Source organism: Festucalex cinctus, chromosome 8 (genome assembly GCF_051991245.1).
Source record: "Festucalex cinctus isolate MCC-2025b chromosome 8, RoL_Fcin_1.0, whole genome shotgun sequence".
Classification (NCBI taxonomy): Eukaryota; Metazoa; Chordata; class Actinopteri; order Syngnathiformes; family Syngnathidae; genus Festucalex; species Festucalex cinctus.
The window spans coordinates 24,466,386-24,488,372 of NC_135418.1; the positions used below are offsets into that span (position 1 = coordinate 24,466,386).

Below are 21,987 nucleotides of genomic sequence, written 5' to 3' on the forward strand. Positions count from 1 at the left end.
GAGGGAGCCATCCCAAAGGGATCAATAAAGTCGTCTAAGTCTAATAAACCGGTACATAAAAAAAACAATTAATATTTTTACAACTACAGCATTATGTAAATACTTGAATGAATTACGTCCAAACAACAATTGAGTGTGGAGCTTGACGCCGCAGTCTTTGATGTGATTTTATTTTGAAGGTGAACCGTTCTGTCCTGCTACGACTACAGGCCACTTGACAAGCTTGGAGTTGTGTGGCAGCTTGAACTCTGCTCAGACTACATACACTTCCAGTCATCCTCTGTCAGGTGAGCCTCAACCCATTCACTTTTTGGAACGTTTAATTTTTAAACTTAATTTTAAACATAAATTTTTTTGTCATAAGTAGACTTACAAAATGTTACAGTGACTTTAATTGTAGTTTCACTTTGAAAAAGTAGACATAGTCAAGCCGAGAGTGCGCCGCTCCAGCTTAGTGGCACAACTTGTTAGCATTTCCCCTATGTTGATACTCATGAAGTGCAGTTTTAGGACTTGTGTATTCGCGGTTGTGACCCGAGAGTCTCCATGGTTGCTGATCACATTTTCATAGCAAGTCAGGACTTGTCTTGAAACAATTTAGCTCCACTCTTTTTCAGGCCACCTTCACTCTCAGTCATCAGTATCTATTCAGTCACATCCAGAATAATACAAATAACTAATATTTCATCCCCTGGATTTACAATTCCCGGACTTTGTATTTGTATTTCAAGTGGCACATACTGCATGTATCGCATATGGCTATGGTTACACTGAAGGAACACACTAAATACATACACTACACAGACACCCAAAGTTCATGTCAATAACTACGAAACTGAAGCACCACCAAATATATTAGTCCCACGTCTCCCTAGTTTAAAAACTTCACAAAACATTTATTGGGCAGTGACAATACAATACAATAATACAAATATGACCCATTACAGAGCATTGAGTTGGCTTGGGCTGACTTCCCCTTTTGTTTGCCTTATTTATTATCTACACAGCGGGTCAAAAATATTAGAAACTACAACTGGTTTTGCAGGTTGCCTTGTTGATAAACAATTTTTGTTGAGTTAGCTGTTTTTTTAACAATTTTTGGGTGCAGATTTTCACTTCATGTTTTTGAGAATAGGTTCCCCATTTTCCTAAAAAAAAAAAAAAAAAAAAAAAAGAAATAAATGTGTTGTGTAAAGTACTAAGATGGAATAGTTACAGCTTTGACAACTTAAAAAAAAACAACAACAACAACAACAAAAAACAGCATAAAACAAAATATAACTTACAACTTACAAGGTTAATATAACGCCTGAACCGTGAGAAAATTCTGATTACTTGTAAATAGAGTATGTATTGGTCTTCTGAAAAAATAAATAAATAAATAAATAAATATATTATGTTGAAAATCAACTTCCAAATATGACTTTTGTTTTGTGTCATATTTTATACATCTGGTCAGAATGCTTTAAATTCATACATTTACAACTGTCAAAAATATAATAAACAGACATATCAAACATACTAGCTTTTCCAAAAATCTGAAAGAACATTTACCACTATTAATAAGTATAAGTGTCTCTCCTTTTTCAATTGGAGCGATCTTGCAAGGTCGCTGGAGAAGCCATCAGTCGGGTGACACTGCCCTCTAATGGATTAGCCGTGCAATGCATGTGTCAGATCAGGCAGGGTTTTTAAAAAAAGGGGGGGGGGGGGGGGGGTATTATACTCGTGAAATAGAGGGCTCAAAATGCCTTGTATTTAATATGATACGTTTGGTGTTTTAGGGTTAAGAGAAAAGCCACCACTAATCCTCTTAAATCTTACTATGCTCGCTCTCCATTTGTAGATATTGATAGTACTGACCTGCGATTGGCTGGCGACCAGTTCAGGGTGTACCCCTACTGCCCAAAGCCAGCTGGAATAGAGTCCAGCACCCCCCGCGATCCTTGTGAGGAGTAAGCGGTCAAGAAGATGGATGGATGGATGGATGGATGGATGGATGGATGGATGGATGGATGTTTACGGTATCAAAAGAGTGAATTTGTTGCCGATGAAATCTCAACTTGTCCTCCCGCAGAGCTCCAGCGCTCCTCCAGAATGGCGTCAAAGTCCAAAGGGGCGTCTTCCACGTAGCCCGCCGAACATGAGGGGCCGTGCCACAGAGATGCTGGCGTGGGCGGCCACCTTGCTGACACTATCCACGTGGACACGGGCCGACATTTCCCCAGGACAACGCACGTGTCCTCCGGGTCCCCGCAGTCAGGTGGACTTCTCGGTCAAATACACGCTGCCTCGTTTCCAAACGGAGCATCCCATCCAGAACGTGGCAGCCAACCCGCTCACCCCGGTGGTGTATGTGGCCTCGCGGAACATGGTGGAGGCAGTGGATGACGAGCTAAGCAAACTGTGGGAGGTGAGAACTGGGCCGGTGGGCAGTCCGGAGTGTAAAACCTGCAACCTGTGCAACATCGAAGTCGATCCCAGTGACCCGGTAGATACGGATAATGAGGTGCTGATCTTGGATCCGGCGCAGTTTTTCCTGCCCTACCTATATGTATGCGGCAGCACCCAACACGGCATCTGTTTCTTTATCGACGTCGATGCCATGCCACCAAAACCTCGGTGTTTGTACAAAGAAAACCAAAACTCGCCCTCTTACTGCCCGGACTGTCTGGCCAGTCCGCTGGGCACCAAGGTCACCATTGTGGAACAGGCAGCCACGTCTTACTTCTTCGTGGCGGCCTCTGTTAATGGCAAAGTGGCTCAGAAGTACCCCCGCAGGTCGGTGTCGGTGGTGAGGCCATTCTCTACCGAAGACGGATTCCAAATGGTGATGGAGGGCCTGACGGTGCTACCCCACCTGAGGGACTCGTACAGCATTGATTACATCTACAGCTTCTCCACCCGGGAGTTTGTCTACTTCCTATCACTGCAGAGGGAAAACCCCTCCAAGGACGATTCGGCCTTTCAGACCCGATTAGGTCGGCTTCCCGTTGGGACTCACGAGGTGTGGACGTACCGCGAGCTAGTGCTGGAGTGCAGGTACGAGCCCAAGAGGCGGCGAAGGGCGCCGTACAAGGATATCGTGTACAACGGACTCATGGCGGCGCACTTCGGCCGCGCGGGGAAGGATTTGGCTCTGGAGCTGAGGGTGGACGAGAGCGAGGACATCCTCTACGGTGTGTTTGCGCAGGTGAATGTGGGGGGAGAACCCCAAAAAAACTCGGCAATGTGCGCCTTCCCCCTGAGCGACGTCAACAGCAAGATAGACACGGGCGTCGAGGACTGCTGCCAGTCCGGAAAGGAACAGTTATCCAGAGGACTGTGCCACTTTCAGACGTGTGAGAATTGCCCTCATGAGGTGAGTAATTATAAAAGAGTTTACCAGTTGTTGACCACAAGTGAAGTAACCATGACATTAGCCACAACATATTTGCTATACTTTCACAATCTAGTAAAATCCAATACAATACTTCCTGGGCGGCACAGTGATCACTAGTTAGCACGTCCGCCTCCCAGTTTTGAGGACTCGGGTTCGAGTCCAGGCTCCGGCCTTCCTGGGTGGAGTTTGCATGTTCTCCCCGTGCCCGCGTGGGTCTTCTCCAGGTACTCCGGTCTCCTCCCACATTCCAAAGACATGCATGGCAGGTTAATTGGGCACCCCGAATTGTCCCTAGGTGTGCGTGTGAGTGTCTCTGTGTGCCCTGTGATTGGCTGGCACCCAGTTCAAGGTGTACCCCACCTACTGCCCAAAGCCAGCTGAGATAAGCTCCAGCACCCCCCACAACCCTTGTGAGGAGTAAGCGGTTAAGAAAATGGATGGATGGATGTAATCTCGAGGTAGCGTCGTGTTGATGTTGGAAGTCCGCAGTCACTTGAGGACTAGTTGAGCTAGCCGCCTTGAGCCGGAAGATGCCACGCACTGCGTGGGTCAATTTCAAAATACAAGTAACAAGGCAATTGGATCGACGTCAATGTTTGACTTGGAGGGCTTTGATTTCGAAGTTGGCTTCCACAGCGCGTTCCGCAGATGTACGACCCAAACCGTGGCGTTTGATGCATACGGATTACGGCTGAGCCGGCCCGTTGCACCACTCATTAAAAACATGTACTCGCGTCGTACGACTGGATTAATATTTCACCAGGACAGGCTGTAAAGTTGGCCGTATTTGCGAGTAAATTGGTTGCAGTGTCGACTCTCGAGCCCTGAACTAGCCGCTCTTGTTAGCTGCTCCAGATAATTCCGGCTCGCTCTGTCTTTCGGGCTTCACAACGGCTGCCAAGTAGCTTGCCGAGATGCTTGTTTGCTCACGCAAAATAAGAATTTGTTGGAAGGCTTGCGATATATGGTCTCTCTGAGCCACCGTAGTGTGCGTGCTCCTGCGTGCTTCTAACGCTATTCTTTGACCACTAGATGAGAGAACTAAGAACTACACACTGAGTCTTTAAGAAATAGGCAGCTGACAAAATATTTACTTGGTTGTGTATTTCACACTAAATAGGCTGGCATAAGCTTTAGAGATTTGTACAATCAATTAAAAAGTACGTTTTCTACAATATGTCCCCTTTAGCAACATGTTTATCACAGTTGCAGTTCTGAATATCACTAGACTGTAAGTTTGTGGCCAGTGAGTGTATATTACAGCAATAAATCTCTAGAAGAGAAATAAATGAAGGTGTGTGAAAGAGTACAAGGCAAATGACAAGCCTGGGAGGGGGGGATGAGTCAGGAGTGCACGTTACCATGATCTGGTTTCCCTCAACAAACCACTGCTTAACAGTGGACTAGACAGACAGACACCAGATATAAAAATGTCATAAATTTGTGGCACCATGCAGTCAAGCGGCCAGCTTGGCATCTTATCACGCGAGTTGCAAGCAAAGGTTTCGCTTGAAGGTGTGGTCTTTCCTTTTTTTATGGAGTTCAAACCGTGTCCTTTGAGCAGCAGTGTGTAAACGGACAGGAATGCCTGCCAACAAATGTGTAATAAATCCTGCTGATAAAAAGGTGGAATTTCAAGAGGGGGAGGGACCGCTCTCAAACAGGAAATTGGAGGACGGTGGAAAATATTCTGGGATACATATGGTGTTCAAACCAAGAAATTCAAATAGTTTGCGCTTACTTGCTCGTGGAGTGCACCTGAGACGACCGAAAGAGTCGCATGCTGGAACATGTTTAGGCAGCCTCAAAGTGGAATGTTTTCACGTGTTTCTAACAGCCATTCTTTTTAATTAACTGTTCTTAGTCAATGTTTACATTTGAGGGCTTCAAAAGTCCACTTTATGTTGCTCTGAGACACTCGGTCAACATAAGGAGTGTGTCCTGGCAGCTTTTATGGCATGCTTGTTAAGTTTGACTGCAGACATGGTGGAAGAAGAACATCCTCTTTAAATATACAAAAGTGCGTGTGAATGTTGATGCAGACCGAGTGAAACATACAGACAAAAGTAAATGCGTGAAAGTACTACCGTGGTTGTGGTAGGTGGGCCCTGGGTCCCTGAAAGGGCAAAGCAGGAACAGATTGGCAGGAAATTGACGCTTTACTGAAGGCTGGGAGGCCGGCTGAATCTCTGAATAAACACAACAGACAAAAACAAGTATAAGGGAAAAGATGTCATATATGAAACATAGCAAATAAATAGGAATGGTTTGAGTTTGAAGGAGGTGAGACGGTAGATGAGTGGCTAAACCTGGTCCCTCCCAAATAGGAAGGTTCTAGGTGCTTATCTCAACTCGGAGTTTCCATGGTTTCCTTGTACTTGAGTTGGGTGACTCCAGCTTCCACCCACAGTCCAAAAACATGTACAAGTGCTTCTTAATGAATGTGAATATTGTGAGGGAAAAAAATAAATAAAAATTCAATAGTTCTAGCCAGAAAGATGAATGTTAAACACACACAGTGAAATATTTTATGGTTGTATTTGTTTAAATAGTATTAATGATTATATCATACGTGTAACTAAAAACAAAACTCAGCAGCTCAAGAAATTTAGTGTGACATAAGACACCAAAATGTGTGAATACGGTAGTACTTGCTGTTTTGAAACACATTTGATCATTGTGGTGAATTCATCTGTTTCACTTTGTGATTTGAACTGCTGAAACAAACATACTTTTCCATTATATTCTGATCAATTGAGATGTAGGGTTCATTAAAAAAAAAATGCTACTGGATGTCTGCCACATTGTAATCAGCCTATCGCTCACCATGACACTGTGCCAAATACTTGAAACACATGCTTGAAAGTTTACACACCTTTGCGGTATGTAAACCTATGAGCACAAATGTAAATGCACAAAATCTAAATGTCATGTAATGACACAAACATGCTATGAATCGTCACCAAAATTCACATCTCTACTCACGTCAATTTCAACCTCTGAAAATATTAAAATAACTGCCACAGTATTTTAGGTTTTATGGCCATTTTAAGCCTTTTTCTCACCATACAGAGCGCTCATAAGTTTGCATGTAAACTGTCAAACACAAATGTAACCAGTATATAAATAGAAGAATTGAATCAAATTGGTTGAGTCATACAGTACACCCAGAAGAATGTCCAGTGAACAATCTACAATATAAATGGTACACATGGTAAATGGAGTTGTCACTTATATAACTCTTTGACTGCCAAAAACACTTAATAACGATCAGTAAGATCACGACGTATGCCGCCATAAACGTGAAATGACGTCAACTAACATTTTCTATTTTATTTTTTTTTCTCAGTGCCTGGTCAATGGGTTGTGGAATCCAAAACACTAACTATGGCCAGCAGATGGAAGCATTGTATCTTTTTGTGACCGATCAAAGCTTTGATAACGTGTGGCAGTAAAAAAGAGATAATAGCGGTTTTAGCTACACCATATGTCGCTCAAACTGCTTTAAAAAGTCTCACATTCACGCACACACTCTTATACCTATGGATCTGGGTATGGGTATAATATGGCCAAAAAGTAATTTGTCTGGTTGGTGTTTTTGTTGGTCACAGTCGGACAATTCCACATGCACAGACAAACCCACGCTGGTGTCAAAACCGTACTACAGAGTCGACCTCTTCAACCGTCAGATGCGGAATGTCCTCTTCACGTCCGTCCTGGTTACCGTTAGTGACAGAAAAACCCTGGGCCACATTGGGACCTCTGATGGAAGAATCCTCCAGGTAGCTAACTTCAATTTTGACTGCAACTACTTTTGAATCATTGTAATTGGTTCACAGCTGCTTACCTTGTGGTTTTAGGTCATTCTAAAAATGGACACGCCCTTCGTTTTTGCAAACTATTCTCTTGGAGAGAAGCCAATATCAAGGACAGCAACCGTCATCAATGATGACTCGCTTCTTTTCGTGGCTGGAAATCAGGTGATAGTTTTGTACCATCCACCACGGATGATTTTGGTAGCTCCTCTTAACCCTTGTCTCGCTCTGTCCCCGATCTAGTTGTTTAGGGTGCCTACGATTGGCCCGGGCTGTACGCATTTTGTGACGTGCTCCATGTGTCTGATGGCTCCGCGCTTCATGAACTGCGGCTGGTGCTCGAGAATGTGCTCGAGGCAAGATGAGTGCGCCTCACTGTGGAATAAACGCTCTTGCGCGCCAGTCATAACAGAGGTAGCTTTGCAGCCAGCTCAATGAGAGAGTTGACGACACCCACTGGAGTGCTTAATTAGGTTTGATTGCTTTTTTTACCCGCAGTTTTTCCCCAAAACCGCACCTGCTGGTGGGGAAACCGAGCTGACACTTTGCGGGAGAGCGTTTCGATCTCCTCAGAGACCGCCCATTAACAACGGTGTCAGCCACACAGTCACTGTGGGATCAGGAACCCTGTGCACTGTCTTGCCTGACAAAAGCAAAAGCCAAGTGTGAGTAGCATACATACAAAAGACACATTGCTGCCCTGGAGGTCTACTAACGCTGAATTCTCTCTATAATTCTCCTGACGCAGGCTCGTATGCACGCTGAAGGAAAAAGTGTCAAACCGCAATCTGACAATCACGCTGGAAGTGCACGAGGGGAACACGCGGGACGAGTACACCATCGAAGGCATAGCTCGCGTCTCTGGCTTTTCTGTTGTGGTGAGATGATGAAAGATTAAACGATAGAAGGCCTGCGACTGTGATGAAAGGATTCCTCGTGTCTACTCAGGAGCCCGTCATAACACAAATCAGACCCGAGCATGGCCCCGCTATTGGCGGCACGCTTGTCACACTGACGGGCCGCAACCTGGATTCTGGGATGAAGAGGGAAGCCTTCGTCGCAGATAAAAAGTGTCACATTGAAGCGTAAGCAACACAGGACTATGCATCAATATTATTATGGTAGTAAAGTTTAAACTATCAGTGGAATGTCTTCTTGTGATTTATGGAATCATTAGAAAAGAGAATTTTATGCTCCTTCATTCACTTACACACATCAATCGATCAAAAGAGCAAAGATTCGATATTGGATGTCTCTGATGAATTATCCTGACCGATTAACCTGCGATGTATCCCAGATCTGTTCAGAAAACAATCACAAATGTTAAACTGGTTCAATATTTATGATGGTAAATCCTGATGTATAGGGTTGTTGCGATGCCGTTTTTTGGCCCCCCGATACCGATACCGATACCCAGCTTTGAAGTATCGGCCGATACTGATACCATACCGATACCTAAGGTTTTTTCTTTTTCCTCAACATGAAAAAGCTGTCCTGCCATTGGTTCAGGGCATTCAAGGACCAATAGGATATCTTAGATCGCCTTGCAGTGAGCATGTCACATATCAGTGAATGTCGTGCAAGACACAAGATGCTACATCCAATATCCTATATTAGCTTTGGAATTAATGGTATCGGCATGTTACTTGTGGGTAGTCACCGATACCGATACCACTGTTTTAATGCAGTATCGGCGTCTCTGCCGATACCAGTATCGGTATCGGAACAAAACTAGTTATCACAGAGTTGGGCCAAGCCACAGACTGAAAAATCATATAAAAAATCATATCAACAAACCACAGGATCTCGCTCAGGATAATTTTCCATAATCAGGTTTTTGGTGACTTTGATCAAAGGTGCGTGAAAATGCTAAAATTCTGACCAGATTATTGATACATGTGCACCACTCACACCGCATCCAATAATTGTGTCCAGTGGTCCTCTGGTAGGAAACGGGACATTGTCTTCAATTGTATGCCTCACTGAGGCTGCGACCAACGTTGGGAGTGTTCCTGTCAAGGTGGTCATCGACAACTTTGAGGTCACAACCACTAAGACTTTCGTCTACAAGGAAAACCCCGTTATAACGTCTGTGTATCCTCATTGCAGTTTTAGCAGGTACGACGGAATGAACAAAAAGTTATACAGCACAAATTACGACACTTATTGCATGTAAATACAGAGTTGATTTTCATGTACTTATTGTTGCTGTCATTTAGTGGCTCCAAGTTAGTGATCAGTGGTCAGAATCTTGATTCTGCGCACAAAACTGTACTTCAGTACACTTCCAAAAACTCTCCACTGGAATACCGTAAACTGGTAAGTCTAACATTCCTGTGATCACTTTTTTGTTTTGTTTTTTCCAGTGTGGCTGCTGTCTCTTTAATATCATTTCCGTTCAGGAATGTAACGACAGAGGGAACGCGACCCACATGACGTGCCAGGCCCCCGCTTTTCTATTCGACGAGTCGGGAGAGAGATCAGACAGCGGGGAGCTTTTCATCCACATGGACGGCAAGAAAAACATGTGGGGGAAACGTTTTGACTACCACCCTGATGCAAAAGTCATCCCGTTTGAAAATGAAGACAACGTATTGCTCCTCAAAGCGGGAGAGACCGAAGTTTCCTTGCACGTACGTTTGCACCGTTACGTTACTCCACACACCCAGCATGGCACGTGTGTAATAACAAACAAACTGTAATCGTCATGTTGAAAACAGCACCACAAACTAAACACGGTGAACCTGTGCATGAAGATCACCATGACAATCGGAGACATGGACTGTAACGCTCAGGTTCTGTTGAATGAGCTGACCTGCAGGATTCCGAAGAACCAAGTGATCCCCAGCGAGGGGTTGCCTGTCAGGGTGAGATAGTAACGCTTTCAAACCACAGACATTTTCTTGATTTGATGTCTCGGGCAGGTGTCTGAAACCTGCAGATCTGGAGACACATGTGGCTCTTTAGTAGCTCCTCTGTGGCTACCTAAGGATCTCTTGAAAAAAAAAAAAAAAAAAAAAAATGAGGAGAAATTATTTCTTTTTTAAAATATTTTTAAATAAAACATTATTCAAACGAATTAATGATTTAAGTTAAAATGAATAATTAAATATATTATTATTATTATTATTATTATTATTATTATTATTATCATTATCAAAAAAATGTCAGAGTCCAAAATGTTTCAGTTGTCATAAAAAAAGGGAGATGAAAGGTAGACGTAATAGTTAAAAAGTTTTGAAAATTTGTCTTTGGAATTGCCAAGAAAAAAAATGTTTATGATGTAACTATAAATGTCCAAAAACAAAAGAAGAAATCCAGAAAATTACCATAAAATGTACATAAAATTGACAAAAATGTCAGGAGTTTTATTTTAAATAAAAAAGGCAGATAAAAAAAATGTTTAAAACTAACCATAAAATGTCCCAAAACAAAAGAAATCCCGAAATACCATAAAATGTCAAACTCTAAAAATGTATGAACAATTATAATAAAATATAATAAAATAAATCCCAAAACAGAAGATGAAATGTTGAAGAAAATGAATCTGAAAGTATTGGATGCTGCATATTTTTTATTTTTTTTTTTTACAGTGCAACTCTAATTAGCTCTTGTGTCCTCAGTACATTAGACTAACAGTTTGGTTCATCACAATGTTCAAATATTTTGCGGCTCCAGATAGATATTTTGTTATTTATTCGGCCTAAAACGGTTTTTGACAGTAACGGTTGTTGACCCCTGGTCTAACGGATCACGCTACTTGTTGAGCCCTGAGCCGAAAACCATGTGCAGATGTGCACAATATTGTGGTTGATGACTGTACGTCGTCTACAATTATAGGTCCTTGTGAACGGCGAACCCCACGACGTGGGCACTGTCCTCTATGAGGACGACAATCAGGACTCAGTCATCGCGGCCATTGTGCTGGGCGTAATCTTTGCCTCGTTGGCGGGCGCCGCAATTGCACTCGTGGTGATGATCCATTTGAGAAAAAAGAAGCAAGGTGAGGCATCAGCATTTGTTTAAAAAAAAATAATAATAATAATTTTTCGGTTCGAGCAGTTTCATTACTGCTTTATCATGTTTGCGCTTTCAGCCATGATTGAGAACCGTTTAAGCACCAGGCTTTCGATGAACCGCATGGGAAGCCGCGGTGAAACGTCCCCAACAGGAGACTACAGGCAGGGTGAGACATTGGCTCACTGATTACGAGAAGAACTGGACGAAGGCTTCAACTTCTACTGCTGTGTTCCAGTAGATTCCGGCCAAACGTCCGCTTCAGGAGGAATGGCCTTTCAAGGTCCGCTGTACGCAGCCAGCTATGACCACCTTGCTGTTCCGCTGATTCCGCGGGACAGCGTCTCAATGATCAGCCTCAGCTCCGAGCTGCTCGATGAAGTCAAGGACGTCCTCATCCCTGCTGAGATGCTCAGAATTGAAGATAGCCAGAGCATTGGCAAAGGTAATGAATGCTTTTTAGGGGCTCTGGAAAGGCATCAAAGTCATTACATTCTAGTTTTGTTTTGTTTTTTTCTCATGCAGGTCACTTTGGGACCGTGTATCACGGCTATCTAAAGGACAGCAATAAGCAAGAGATCCACTGTGCTGTTAAATCGCTGAATCGTATGTAAACGGTGATTTAACTAAGTCTCAATGAGATTTATTTTTTTTCTAAGACTGTAATGTGTCCACAGGAATCACAGACCTAAAGGAAGTGGACCAATTTCTCCGAGAGGGGATAATCATGAAGGGCTTCCACCATCCCAACATTCTGTCTCTGCTCGGCATCATGCTGCCCAAAGAAGGGCTCCCCCTGGTGGTGCTGCCGTACATGAAGCATGGCGACGTGCGGCATTTTATCCGCTCGCCGCAGAGGGTAACGTTTCACAATCAAACCTCCCTGAGACCTTTGGCTGCCAATGTTTGCTCTGCAAACCTGTGTTTCTTAAAAATCAATGGTTACGTCTGCTGTGTTGAACCTTTTTTTTTGTATGTTTATCCTTCTCAGAATCCGACTGTAAAAGACCTGATAGGCTTTGGACTGCAGGTTGCCAAGGGGATGCAATATTTAGCGCAGAAGAAATTTGTGCACAGAGACCTGGCTGCACGAAACTGCATGTGAGTGTGAAAACCCTTTAACACATTCATATTGAGGAAAATAACTCTTTCAGTTCCATACATACAAAGTAATTAACCCACTCACTCCTAAGGCTGGATGAGACCTTCACCGTCAAGGTGGCAGACTTCGGCATGGCACGTGACATCTATGACAAAGAGTACTACAGTATTCAAGACCACAAGAGTGCAAAGTTACCAGTCAAGTGGATGGCCATCGAAAGCTTGCAGACACAGAAGTTCACCACCAAGTCGGATGTGGTGTGTAGACAAGCCGCATTTGTTCACTTACCAGATGCAAAATTAGTACACTCATTCACTCGCAGCCATTTTCACTGAAGCGAGCCGCTTCGCTCACGGCTTTTTTTTTTTTTTTTTTTTTTTTTACTGGAGTTTGTCTGATTTTGCAAGGCCAATATAAAAACATGAACCCTACCAAAACAAACATTAGAATCTCTTCTTTCATCGGGAAAAAAAAAGAACATTTGTATCTGTTTCCAGTTTGCAGCAATTAGCATTAGAATATAGCTAAGTTTCATCAGTATCACATTCCTGTTGAAAACATTGGCAAAACATGGTCCTGCCTGATCTCTTATACTCTGCTGCCATCTGCTGGCCGTTTTTTGTAATAACTACCATTGCTTTAAGTTACATCTTCATGTCAGAAGCTGCATCAAAGCCTTCTGTATGCTTTTGCATAAAAAATAACATAGAAAAAAAAGCATATTTACACGTTTTTGGGTTTGAATGAGTTAGTACACAATACCAGATTCACGTCGAAAATCTGCATTTACAAAAATAACGCTCAGGCTTGACTGACACTGTAAGAGAGGTATTCATAAATACATGTATTTAAAATATGATAAAGGTATTATTTTGCGTGTCAGTATTATTCGTGTATGTATAACTACCAATTAATTATTAAAATTTTGATCAATAATTTGAAGGTCATGAGCATTGTATACACGACAGTACTGAATATTGATACATCATATTTTTCAATAGAATTTTGTTACTGTTGAGCCCTACATAGTAGTCATGAGAACTATTCACATTATTTTATAATTATATTTAAAGTACTAACAAATGTATTGGGGTCATGGTTAAGCTGGATTTTATCCCGGTTGACTTTGGGTGAGAGGCGGGGTACATCTTGGACTGGTTACCCGCCAGTTGCAGGGCACAAAAAATACATCCAGTCACACTCACTTTCACACCGATGGAAATTTAGAGTGTTTAAAGGAACCTGACAGGTATGTTTTTGGAATGTGAAAGGAGGCCAGATTACCCAGATAAAAAGCAAACAGGAAGGCCGCAAACCACACAGGAAGATGAGATTTGAAACGCCAAACACGTGCTAACCCCAATGCCATGAAATTTCAAACGCACTGGTTCACAAAAAATATCTTAAGATGTCAAATTACACTTGTTTACCTGAATAGGGGGGAAAAAATGATTTTTCTAGTTGAATATTATCTCTTACAGTGGTCTTATGGCGTGCTGATGTGGGAGCTGTTGACCAGAGGAGCCAGTCCATACCCAGAAGTGGACCCCTATGACATCACACACTATTTACTAAGGGGTCGCCGGCTACCTCAGCCACAGTATTGCCCTGATGCTCTGTAAGACACTGCAGCATCGTGATTTTGTTTGTTTTGTTTTTGTTTGCACAGTCACCTCTTCTACTTTCATTCCACAGCTATTCCATCATGCTGGCATGTTGGGACCCGGAGCCTGAACGTAGGCCAACGTTCCACAGCTTGGTCGAACACGTGCAGCACATCCTGTCCTGTCTGACGGGAGAGCACTACATCAACCTGAAGGTCAACTACGTCAACTTAGACCAGGCCAGGGCTTACCCCTCATTGACTGCGTCTGCGGACGAGGCCGAGGGCTCAGAGTCGGACACAAGCGGTCAAGATGGCAGCTGAGGACCTCGAAAACTGATAAGGACACACAATCCAGCACTTCAGGATTTCAAAGAGAGACTTATTGGGAGTTGTTTTATTTATCATATGTCGTCTGCTGTCTGAAAGACGGTGTATGGGCTGGATTTACACTGCATGGTGCAAGAGACACAAATGTTTTTCTTTCCTCTCTCACAAAAAAATATACAGTATAAGCTGAAATGCTGATGACCTCATCGCAATTTGGCTTACAGTGAACTCTGGGCCTATTTAGTAGAACACAAAGCTATTCTTCTGTTGTGTGAACGTTAACTCATTTGCTCCCAAAGACGTATTTATACGTTTTTTTTATGTTTTTAATGCTAGAGCATGCAGAAGGCTTTGATGTAGCCTCTCAACTGAAAACGCTTGAAGCAATGGTAGTTATTACAAAAATAGCCAGCAGGTGGCAGCAGAGTATAAGAGATCAAACAGAGCCATGTTGCAAAAAACTCTTGGGGTGGGGGGGGGCTAGTCAACCCAAGCCAACTAAACACAACATAACATTTAATGTTTGTGTTACTAAAGTACTGTATTACTTCCATGTTCTATCTTGTTACTTACAAACGTGTCACTTGATATGTACTGTACATGGAAATGAAAAAAAATGAAATTAGGCTCTTGCAGTTTAAATCCAGCCAACGATTGGTGGAATATTGCACAAATTCCACATCCTGTTACAACAAATGATCTTAAGAAAAACAAGGGTTTGAAATAAAAAAAAATGAAAAAACAGAAGTGAAATCCAAGTGAGGCCAACTGAATGTACGCTTTAGTCTCTCTGTAGATTTGTAATTATTTGTGTCAGAATGTTGACATGAAAGCTGACTCAGGGGACAACTTTTGTGGATGTATTAATAATTTCTCTGAATACACATTATGTCAAATACATATGAAACTAGTGCACTGGATGAAGATGAACTCAGACTATTTGTAGTAGTGTACCTTATTCATTACCAGGGTTCTCAAATTGTGGTCCGAGGACCCGAACACAGCACAAATTATGTTATTATAACATTCCAATGATTTTCTTCTGGAAAATAGAAAGATTATTATTAATTATGGTTAGCATGAGGGGGGCCTTGGGAAAAAAATAATAATAATAAATCTCCATTGCAAGGGGACCCTGGACCCAAATATTTGAGAACACAAATAGTCTTACTTTCTCTGGACTGTCACTGTACACATGATCCATGATGTTGGCGCAGTACCTTTTATCAAGCACTAGAAGGCACCCAAGGACTTCCATTGACGCTGCTACTGTTTTGCTGCCGCAGTGATGCGCCTCAACTACGTCAACATTACAGTAAAGGTGTTACACAAACACGCCCCAAGCATCCCAGCATCCAAAATCTGCTAAACCACTGGACACCTCATCTGTGTGTCTATTTATTGTAGTAATGACTTCCAAGGGTAATTTTTCAAGTTAATGACTATTTCATGGCAAACTAAACAAAAATAGGCTCTATTTGTCCCAGCCGTCCCTTCATATTGGCTTTGATGCATTGTCTCCACTAACCAGTTCGAAATCATGTATTAAACTGTAAAGGTTCAAATGTAAATAGAAGAATGTACTTTTTTTTTTTTTTTAAGTATTGTCTCCCTCAGCTTTGCCACCTTGAATCCTGAATAAATAAAAAGTGAAAATCCTGCATGTTGTAATTTCAAATCGATTTAATAAAATTTGTTCAGTCTTAAGTATATTAACTCATTCGCTCCCAGCCATTTTCGCAGAAGCAATCCCGTTCGCTTTTACTGGATTTTGACTGATTTTACAAGGCCCACCGAATATTGTGTTCTATTGCTATAAAAACATGGAACTATCAAAAGAAAGATTAAAATCTCTTCTTTCACCAGGAAAAAAAAGTATACTTTTATCTGTTTCCGTTTTGCAGCAATTAGCATTAGAATATAGCTAAGTTTAATCAATTTTCACAAATCTATTTAGAATTGTGAGCAATTGAGCTTTATTTCAACATGGCCCTGGTTGATCTCGTTTGCTCTGCTGCCACCTGCTGGCCATTTGTGTTATAACTACCATTTCTGCAACCGTTCTTTGAAGTTGAGAGGCCGCATCAAAGCCTTCTGTATGCTCTAGCATAAAAAAAAAAAAAAAAGAAGTATAAATACGTCTTTGGGACACTTAAAACATTAAAAAAGAAAAAAAACGTATTTATATTGGGAGCAAATGAGTTAATGTCTCAACAAACACGGCATTTTTTTTCTTTTTGTTTTATTTTTTGTTTCCTGAATGAAAAGTAATGGCTTTGGAGAGCCGAGGATTCCGCACAACAGTATCAAAACACACGTAGACACACACAGTCACAAGGGGCCAACCCAGAATGAGCAATAGCCGAAAAGGCTGAGGGCAGACCCCTGAAGCCTCTTCAAATATTAATTTTGTTGTCTTTGAGTATACATATGTATAAATATTTTACACTCACACACTGCGCTATGCTGCAAATACCATACGGCAATGGCTGTGCATTAGGTAACAAAATAGACAAGCTCACTTTTTTCCCCGTTCAGACTCTTGACAAAGACTTCAGTGCAGTTATTCATTCAGAATCCACTTCATGGCATGGGGGAATGACACGATCATGGTGGTCTTCACACCTCGCACATGGTATTATTCTGCATTGCGGTACCTGTAACAAAAAAAAAAAAAAAAAAAGCTGTCTGGATTTTCTTTTGGTTCTTGATTTGTCAAGATTCCCCTGAGAAAAGGAAAGATTTCTTTTTTTTTTTTTTTAAGTGTAAAGATGAAAAGAAAAAAAAAACTACATGTTCTACTGTATATGCAGCACCCACTAGTCTAAACAGAGTATTCAGATTAATACTGTGTTTGCAGAATCAGAGTTAAGTGACAAAATCTACTTGTTTTTATCCATCTCTTGGAGGCGGGGTTCGCCTGTTTTCTGAATCTGAGCCGTGATTGGTCGTTACCTGAACCCTGAGCAACTGTGATGTCATTTTCAGTCGACAACAAGTGACAAAATGGCCGCCCCCCTGAGAATGCTGATTTCGCTGCTTAACTCCACAAACACAATATTAATCAGAATGCCGTGTTTAGAGTAGTAAGGGCATACAACATATTAAGAACAATTTGTTTGTTGTTTTGACTTACCCTTTAACCATTCACTGTTTTTTAGTTTCCTAGATAGTCTATGCGATCAGGAAAACAGCACAATTTTGTACGAAAGAGATCGGTCTTAAACTTTTTCAGCAATTGTTTTCAAACTAAATTTAAAAACAAATCTTTGATTTGACTTCACTAATACTGCACATGTATGGATGAGAACATAATGTAGGCGTCACAAATGAACCGACTTGTGTTTTTGTTTTAGAAAAGAGAAAACTTTAATCACAGCCACTTTTTCCTCCCCTGTCTGAATCGAATGTGCTATCCTTGAGCTCGCTCGCCTACCATCGGCACATACCTGAATAGCGAGGCAATCTTCCTCGCTCTCTGTCACACTCCTCCATTGTTGCACTCGCATTCACAGAGTGGATGGAGGAGCTGGGAGGTCACAGATGGAGAGAAGTGTTATGTTTGTTCCCGTCTCTCTCTTTCTCGCTCACTCTCTCTCTCTCTCGCACAGTCGCTGAGTGAATGTCTTCACAGTTGGGGGGTATGCTGAAAGACAAATGTGCAGAGCAATGAAAGTGCTTTAGACGTCACGCGGGCACGCTGCTCACTAACTGTACTTGTTAATCGTCATCCATCTTGTTATCAATATGCCCGCGGACTTTGTTGGCTTAAGAAAATGCAAGAGAGTGCATAAATCGGGGTGCAAACTAATGACAATCTGGCCAAGTTTGAGCATTTCCGCTCCCTTTCCCTATTAGAACATTTTTAACTCGAAAAGATTATCTATCCTCTGTGAGTGGTGTGGGGAGTGTGAAGAGGGATTTTTCACTCCCCGTTCTGCTCAAGAAACGGTCACGGTGGACAAACAAGGACAAACAAGGTAGAGACTATAGAATAATTGGGGCTAATCTGAGCATTTTTTCTCTCTCGCATTCCGTGAGCAAAGGTCTGATCATTGTGTCTATAAAAGATTATCCTGAGCAAATTATCCTGTAGTATGGGTTGTTTTTAGAGTGATTTTTCCTCCCGAACCTGCTTGTAAATTAATGGGGGATGGCTGACATTGGTAAATGTTGATGCCTTTAATTATTTAATGCTTAAGTGTGTTGGCAACACTAAATTCAGCCAAACAACAGACTGTGATTGTGACATGAAATGAAATTGAAATGTGTATATATATATATATGTATATATATATGTATATATATATGTATATATATATATATATATATATATATATATATATGTATATATATATATATATATATATATATCGGCACAGTGAACGAGTGGTTAGCACGTCCGCCTCCCAGCTCTGAGGACTCCGGTTCGAGTCCAGGCTTCGGCCTCCCTGGGTAAAGTTTGCATGTTCTCCCCGTGCAGGTTAATTGAACACTCTGAATTGTCCCTAGGTGTGCTTGTGAGTGTGGATGGTTGTTCGTCTCTGTGTGCCCTGCATTTGGCTGGCAACCAGTTCAAGGTGTACCCCGCCTACTGCCGGAAGCAGGCTGGGATAGGCTCCAGCACTCCCGCAACCCTTGTGAGGAGTAAGCGGACTACTTATACTGCCATAAAAAGCACACATGCACTGTGGCTGAGACCGTTCTGTTGAGTTATTTACACTCCAGCTTCCATCTTTGGAGGCAGCTGAGCATAGGATGGGTTTCGTTTCTTGGTGAATGGACTGAATAATTGAGTGTTTTACAGAGTGAGAGAGAGAGAGAAAAAAAAGCTATTTTTCATCCCAATTTGCTGTTTCAGTATTTTAGCTGTGACCTGTAACTTATTATGTACACAACCAATTCAGTTAAATCACAGAAACTTTGGATTTGGATCAGTTTGATATGTGTCTCAGCTAATGCAAATCTACTGTTATCATAATGTAAATAAAAAAATAAAATAAAAAAAATAAAAAAGACTGAAAATAGAAATGAGACTTTCTCTTATGTTGATCTGTATTTGTCCTCCAAAAGCCATGTTGTGGCTTGTGCGCTTGTTTCTATGGCAACCATCATTTGATACCAGAGGTGTGTAGGAAGGCGGAAAAATATGGTTAAAAATTAGCAAACTGCCTTATGCATGGTCCATAATCTATCCATGTCGACGTATACGTGTGTGTAAGATGATTGTGTCAACACATTGCACATCTAGAATATGACATCCATTCATGTGAATATTCCTATAGGCCATGCAAGAGCATATTCACATTCATGGATCCGAGTGCATTTAGCTCAAACTGAAAATTAGAACAAAGTGCTCTTGTTTCACTGACTTCAAGCTTTGCATGTTCCATACAGATAATATAGTTGGACACAGATCTCCGAGTAATAGAAATACAATGACAATCAAATAAAATTCAGGATGAAAATGCAACACCTAAATACTCAAACACTTTAACAACAAAAAAATATATAAAATATAGGTTAAAAAAAAAAAACATTAATGGGCACGTATTGTGCATTTTGTCACAATTTAATAGTTTCCATTAAAAAAATAAAAATGTCTATGGTATGCTGTCATCAAAGTACCCCAAGGATCAAGAATCACAGCACACTTTACACCCATTTTTATAGATCCTTGATGAAATCAGCATGTAAGAGTCTTGATCAAGCAAATGTAGCACTGACAATGGCACATATGAACAAAAGAACAATTTTATTAACAGGACAAAATTCATTTGTTCCAGCCCTCTAATAAAACACCAACAAAAATGTTTGTAATGTGTTTTTAATAAGCTAAAATAGCACAATATTGTAATTAATAAAATCATACAGAAAAATATAAATATATAGAATGGAAATAATTTACCGGTAAATTTGTGGATTATTATTAATCAATTGTGAGGCTCCTTCTGGTGTGTGTTTATCAATATGCAGCATTTTATTTCTGAATCTCTGCAAATGTTTATATTTTAATATCAACTAAAACATATAAAATCACAATATTTTTAGGCAGGTCCACAGGCTACTAATTTGAGGCACCATGTTGATGACAGCATCAAAGCATGTTAATATAGTATAATAATATAGCCACCCCTACTCCCCACCCCTATAAAAACCTCGCAAGACCAATTTAATAATTACAATAACAAACCATTTCAATAGGTCAGTGCTCATATGTATGCAGAATAGCTATGCATGAAGCTTTACAAAGATTAACACTCGTTCCCAGCAGTAACAGCAGCCATTTGAAATCTGGTTTTGTTGTTTAATAAAGCAGTTAACCGGCAGCGCCGAGACAGACAGCCCTTATAAACTCCGTATTAGCTGAAGAGAAGGCAGAGATAAATTTCATTCATGGGTAGAGATTCAGTAATCAAGAGGATATGAAACTTGGGGCTCAGTCTAGAGAGCGTGAACGAAAAATCAAATTAAAGTGCAGATTTTTTACCAGTGATTTGCAAGACTTGCGTTTCAAAGTTCAGCTCTGGAGTTGCACAAGTGCATAGCTCGTGACTTATGAGACCCCCCCACCTAGTGATGCACACGATGAAACGGAGTGGTTGCTTTGACAACAGAAATCATAGATGCACGCTGATCAACACTGTGGACATCCGGTCTCGCAATGTTGTGGTAACTATGGTTACCTCAAAGAGCACCAAATGTTCTACTCCAAAGTGTGAGGGTATCATCTGTGACACTGTGCAAAGGCACAACGTTCCAAATGGAAGTAACTTCCAGAACTCTATACTAAAATGTTACTTGTACAGGAATGATTCTGTAAAGCTTCAATTTTTTATCTTCCACAATTTCTTAATATGATGTGAAATTATTGCACACTTTATTTCCTCATTTATGAGCCTCACTGAGACATGCAAATGAGCCCTGCTCAACCCCGTCCCCTCTACTGGGAGGTCAAAGTTACAGACAGCTTTCATTGCCATGACAACCAAGGTCAGCATTACTTCGTTGAGCTCAGATTCTTAAAAAAATGTCGGAGCTAACAGAAAAGTGCATGCAATCTCCCATAAAGACAGTAAAGCCGAGAATAGGAGAACCAAGGCCAAGTATGGCGTTGGTTGCCATGACAACCGGGGTCGCAGGAAAAGGGGTTGCAACAAGGTGAGCGGATACTACTTGCAGAAGCAAAGCCGAAGACCAGAAGGTTAACAAAATAGAGCCCCTATGAAGACAGTAAAAAAACGGGATTGTATTTTCACTCTCGGAGGCAGCACTTCTTCACCCCCCTTGGCCACAAGGAGGCAGTATAATGCAGTCATGTGGACACAAACGAAATGACTCAGTAAGATGCAGTAATATTAGCTATCTTCTAATAGAATAAAGAATACACCGGTAAGCCTTTGAGTATTATATTAACTATCTACGCATTTTTGGAATGTGGGAAGAAGCAGCAGTACAAACCCAGAACCTCAGAAATGTGAGGCAGATCAGCTAACCAGTGCCCCACCATGCTCCTCGGGCCCCTCATTGTTGTAAATGGCGCTTTTCCACCTTACAAGGCCCTCAAAGCGCTTTACATTTTGACTACCCATTCACCTACTGATGACGCAACATCAGGAGCAAATGGGGGTTCAGTATCTTGCTCAAGGATACTTCGACGTGGTCACAATGGCATGGGATCGAACCTACAACCTCTGAGCCACACCGCCCCTCGAGTGTGTTCAAAGCTTATCTTTAT

General features: G+C 41.5%; 1 protein-coding gene across 5 annotated transcripts; it reads left to right on the top strand.

The window, feature by feature from the left end:
• Window positions 1-240: 240 nt before the first annotated feature.
• On the top strand, window positions 241-15,910 carry mst1ra (macrophage stimulating 1 receptor a). Of its 5 annotated transcripts, XM_077530384.1 has the most exons (22): window positions 262-287; window positions 1,847-1,948; window positions 2,078-3,361; window positions 6,994-7,164; window positions 7,243-7,362; window positions 7,441-7,611; window positions 7,696-7,862; window positions 7,946-8,075; window positions 8,146-8,282; window positions 9,133-9,315; window positions 9,417-9,516; window positions 9,600-9,830; window positions 9,918-10,064; window positions 11,038-11,200; window positions 11,294-11,383; window positions 11,453-11,659; window positions 11,740-11,820; window positions 11,892-12,073; window positions 12,206-12,315; window positions 12,408-12,573; window positions 13,798-13,934; window positions 14,012-15,910. In XM_077530384.1, the coding sequence occupies exons 3-22, from the start codon at window positions 2,144-2,146 to the stop codon at window positions 14,241-14,243; spliced, it is 4,143 nt and encodes a 1,380-aa protein (XP_077386510.1). In that variant the 5' UTR covers window positions 262-287; window positions 1,847-1,948; window positions 2,078-2,143; the 3' UTR covers window positions 14,244-15,910. The 5 variants fall into 5 exon arrangements, with proteins under 5 accessions (XP_077386506.1, XP_077386508.1, XP_077386510.1 ...); XM_077530380.1 differs by having other exon boundaries at window positions 241-287; window positions 1,847-3,361; XM_077530382.1 differs by having other exon boundaries at window positions 241-287; window positions 1,847-3,361; window positions 11,456-11,659.
• Window positions 15,911-21,987: the final 6,077 nt, after the last annotated feature.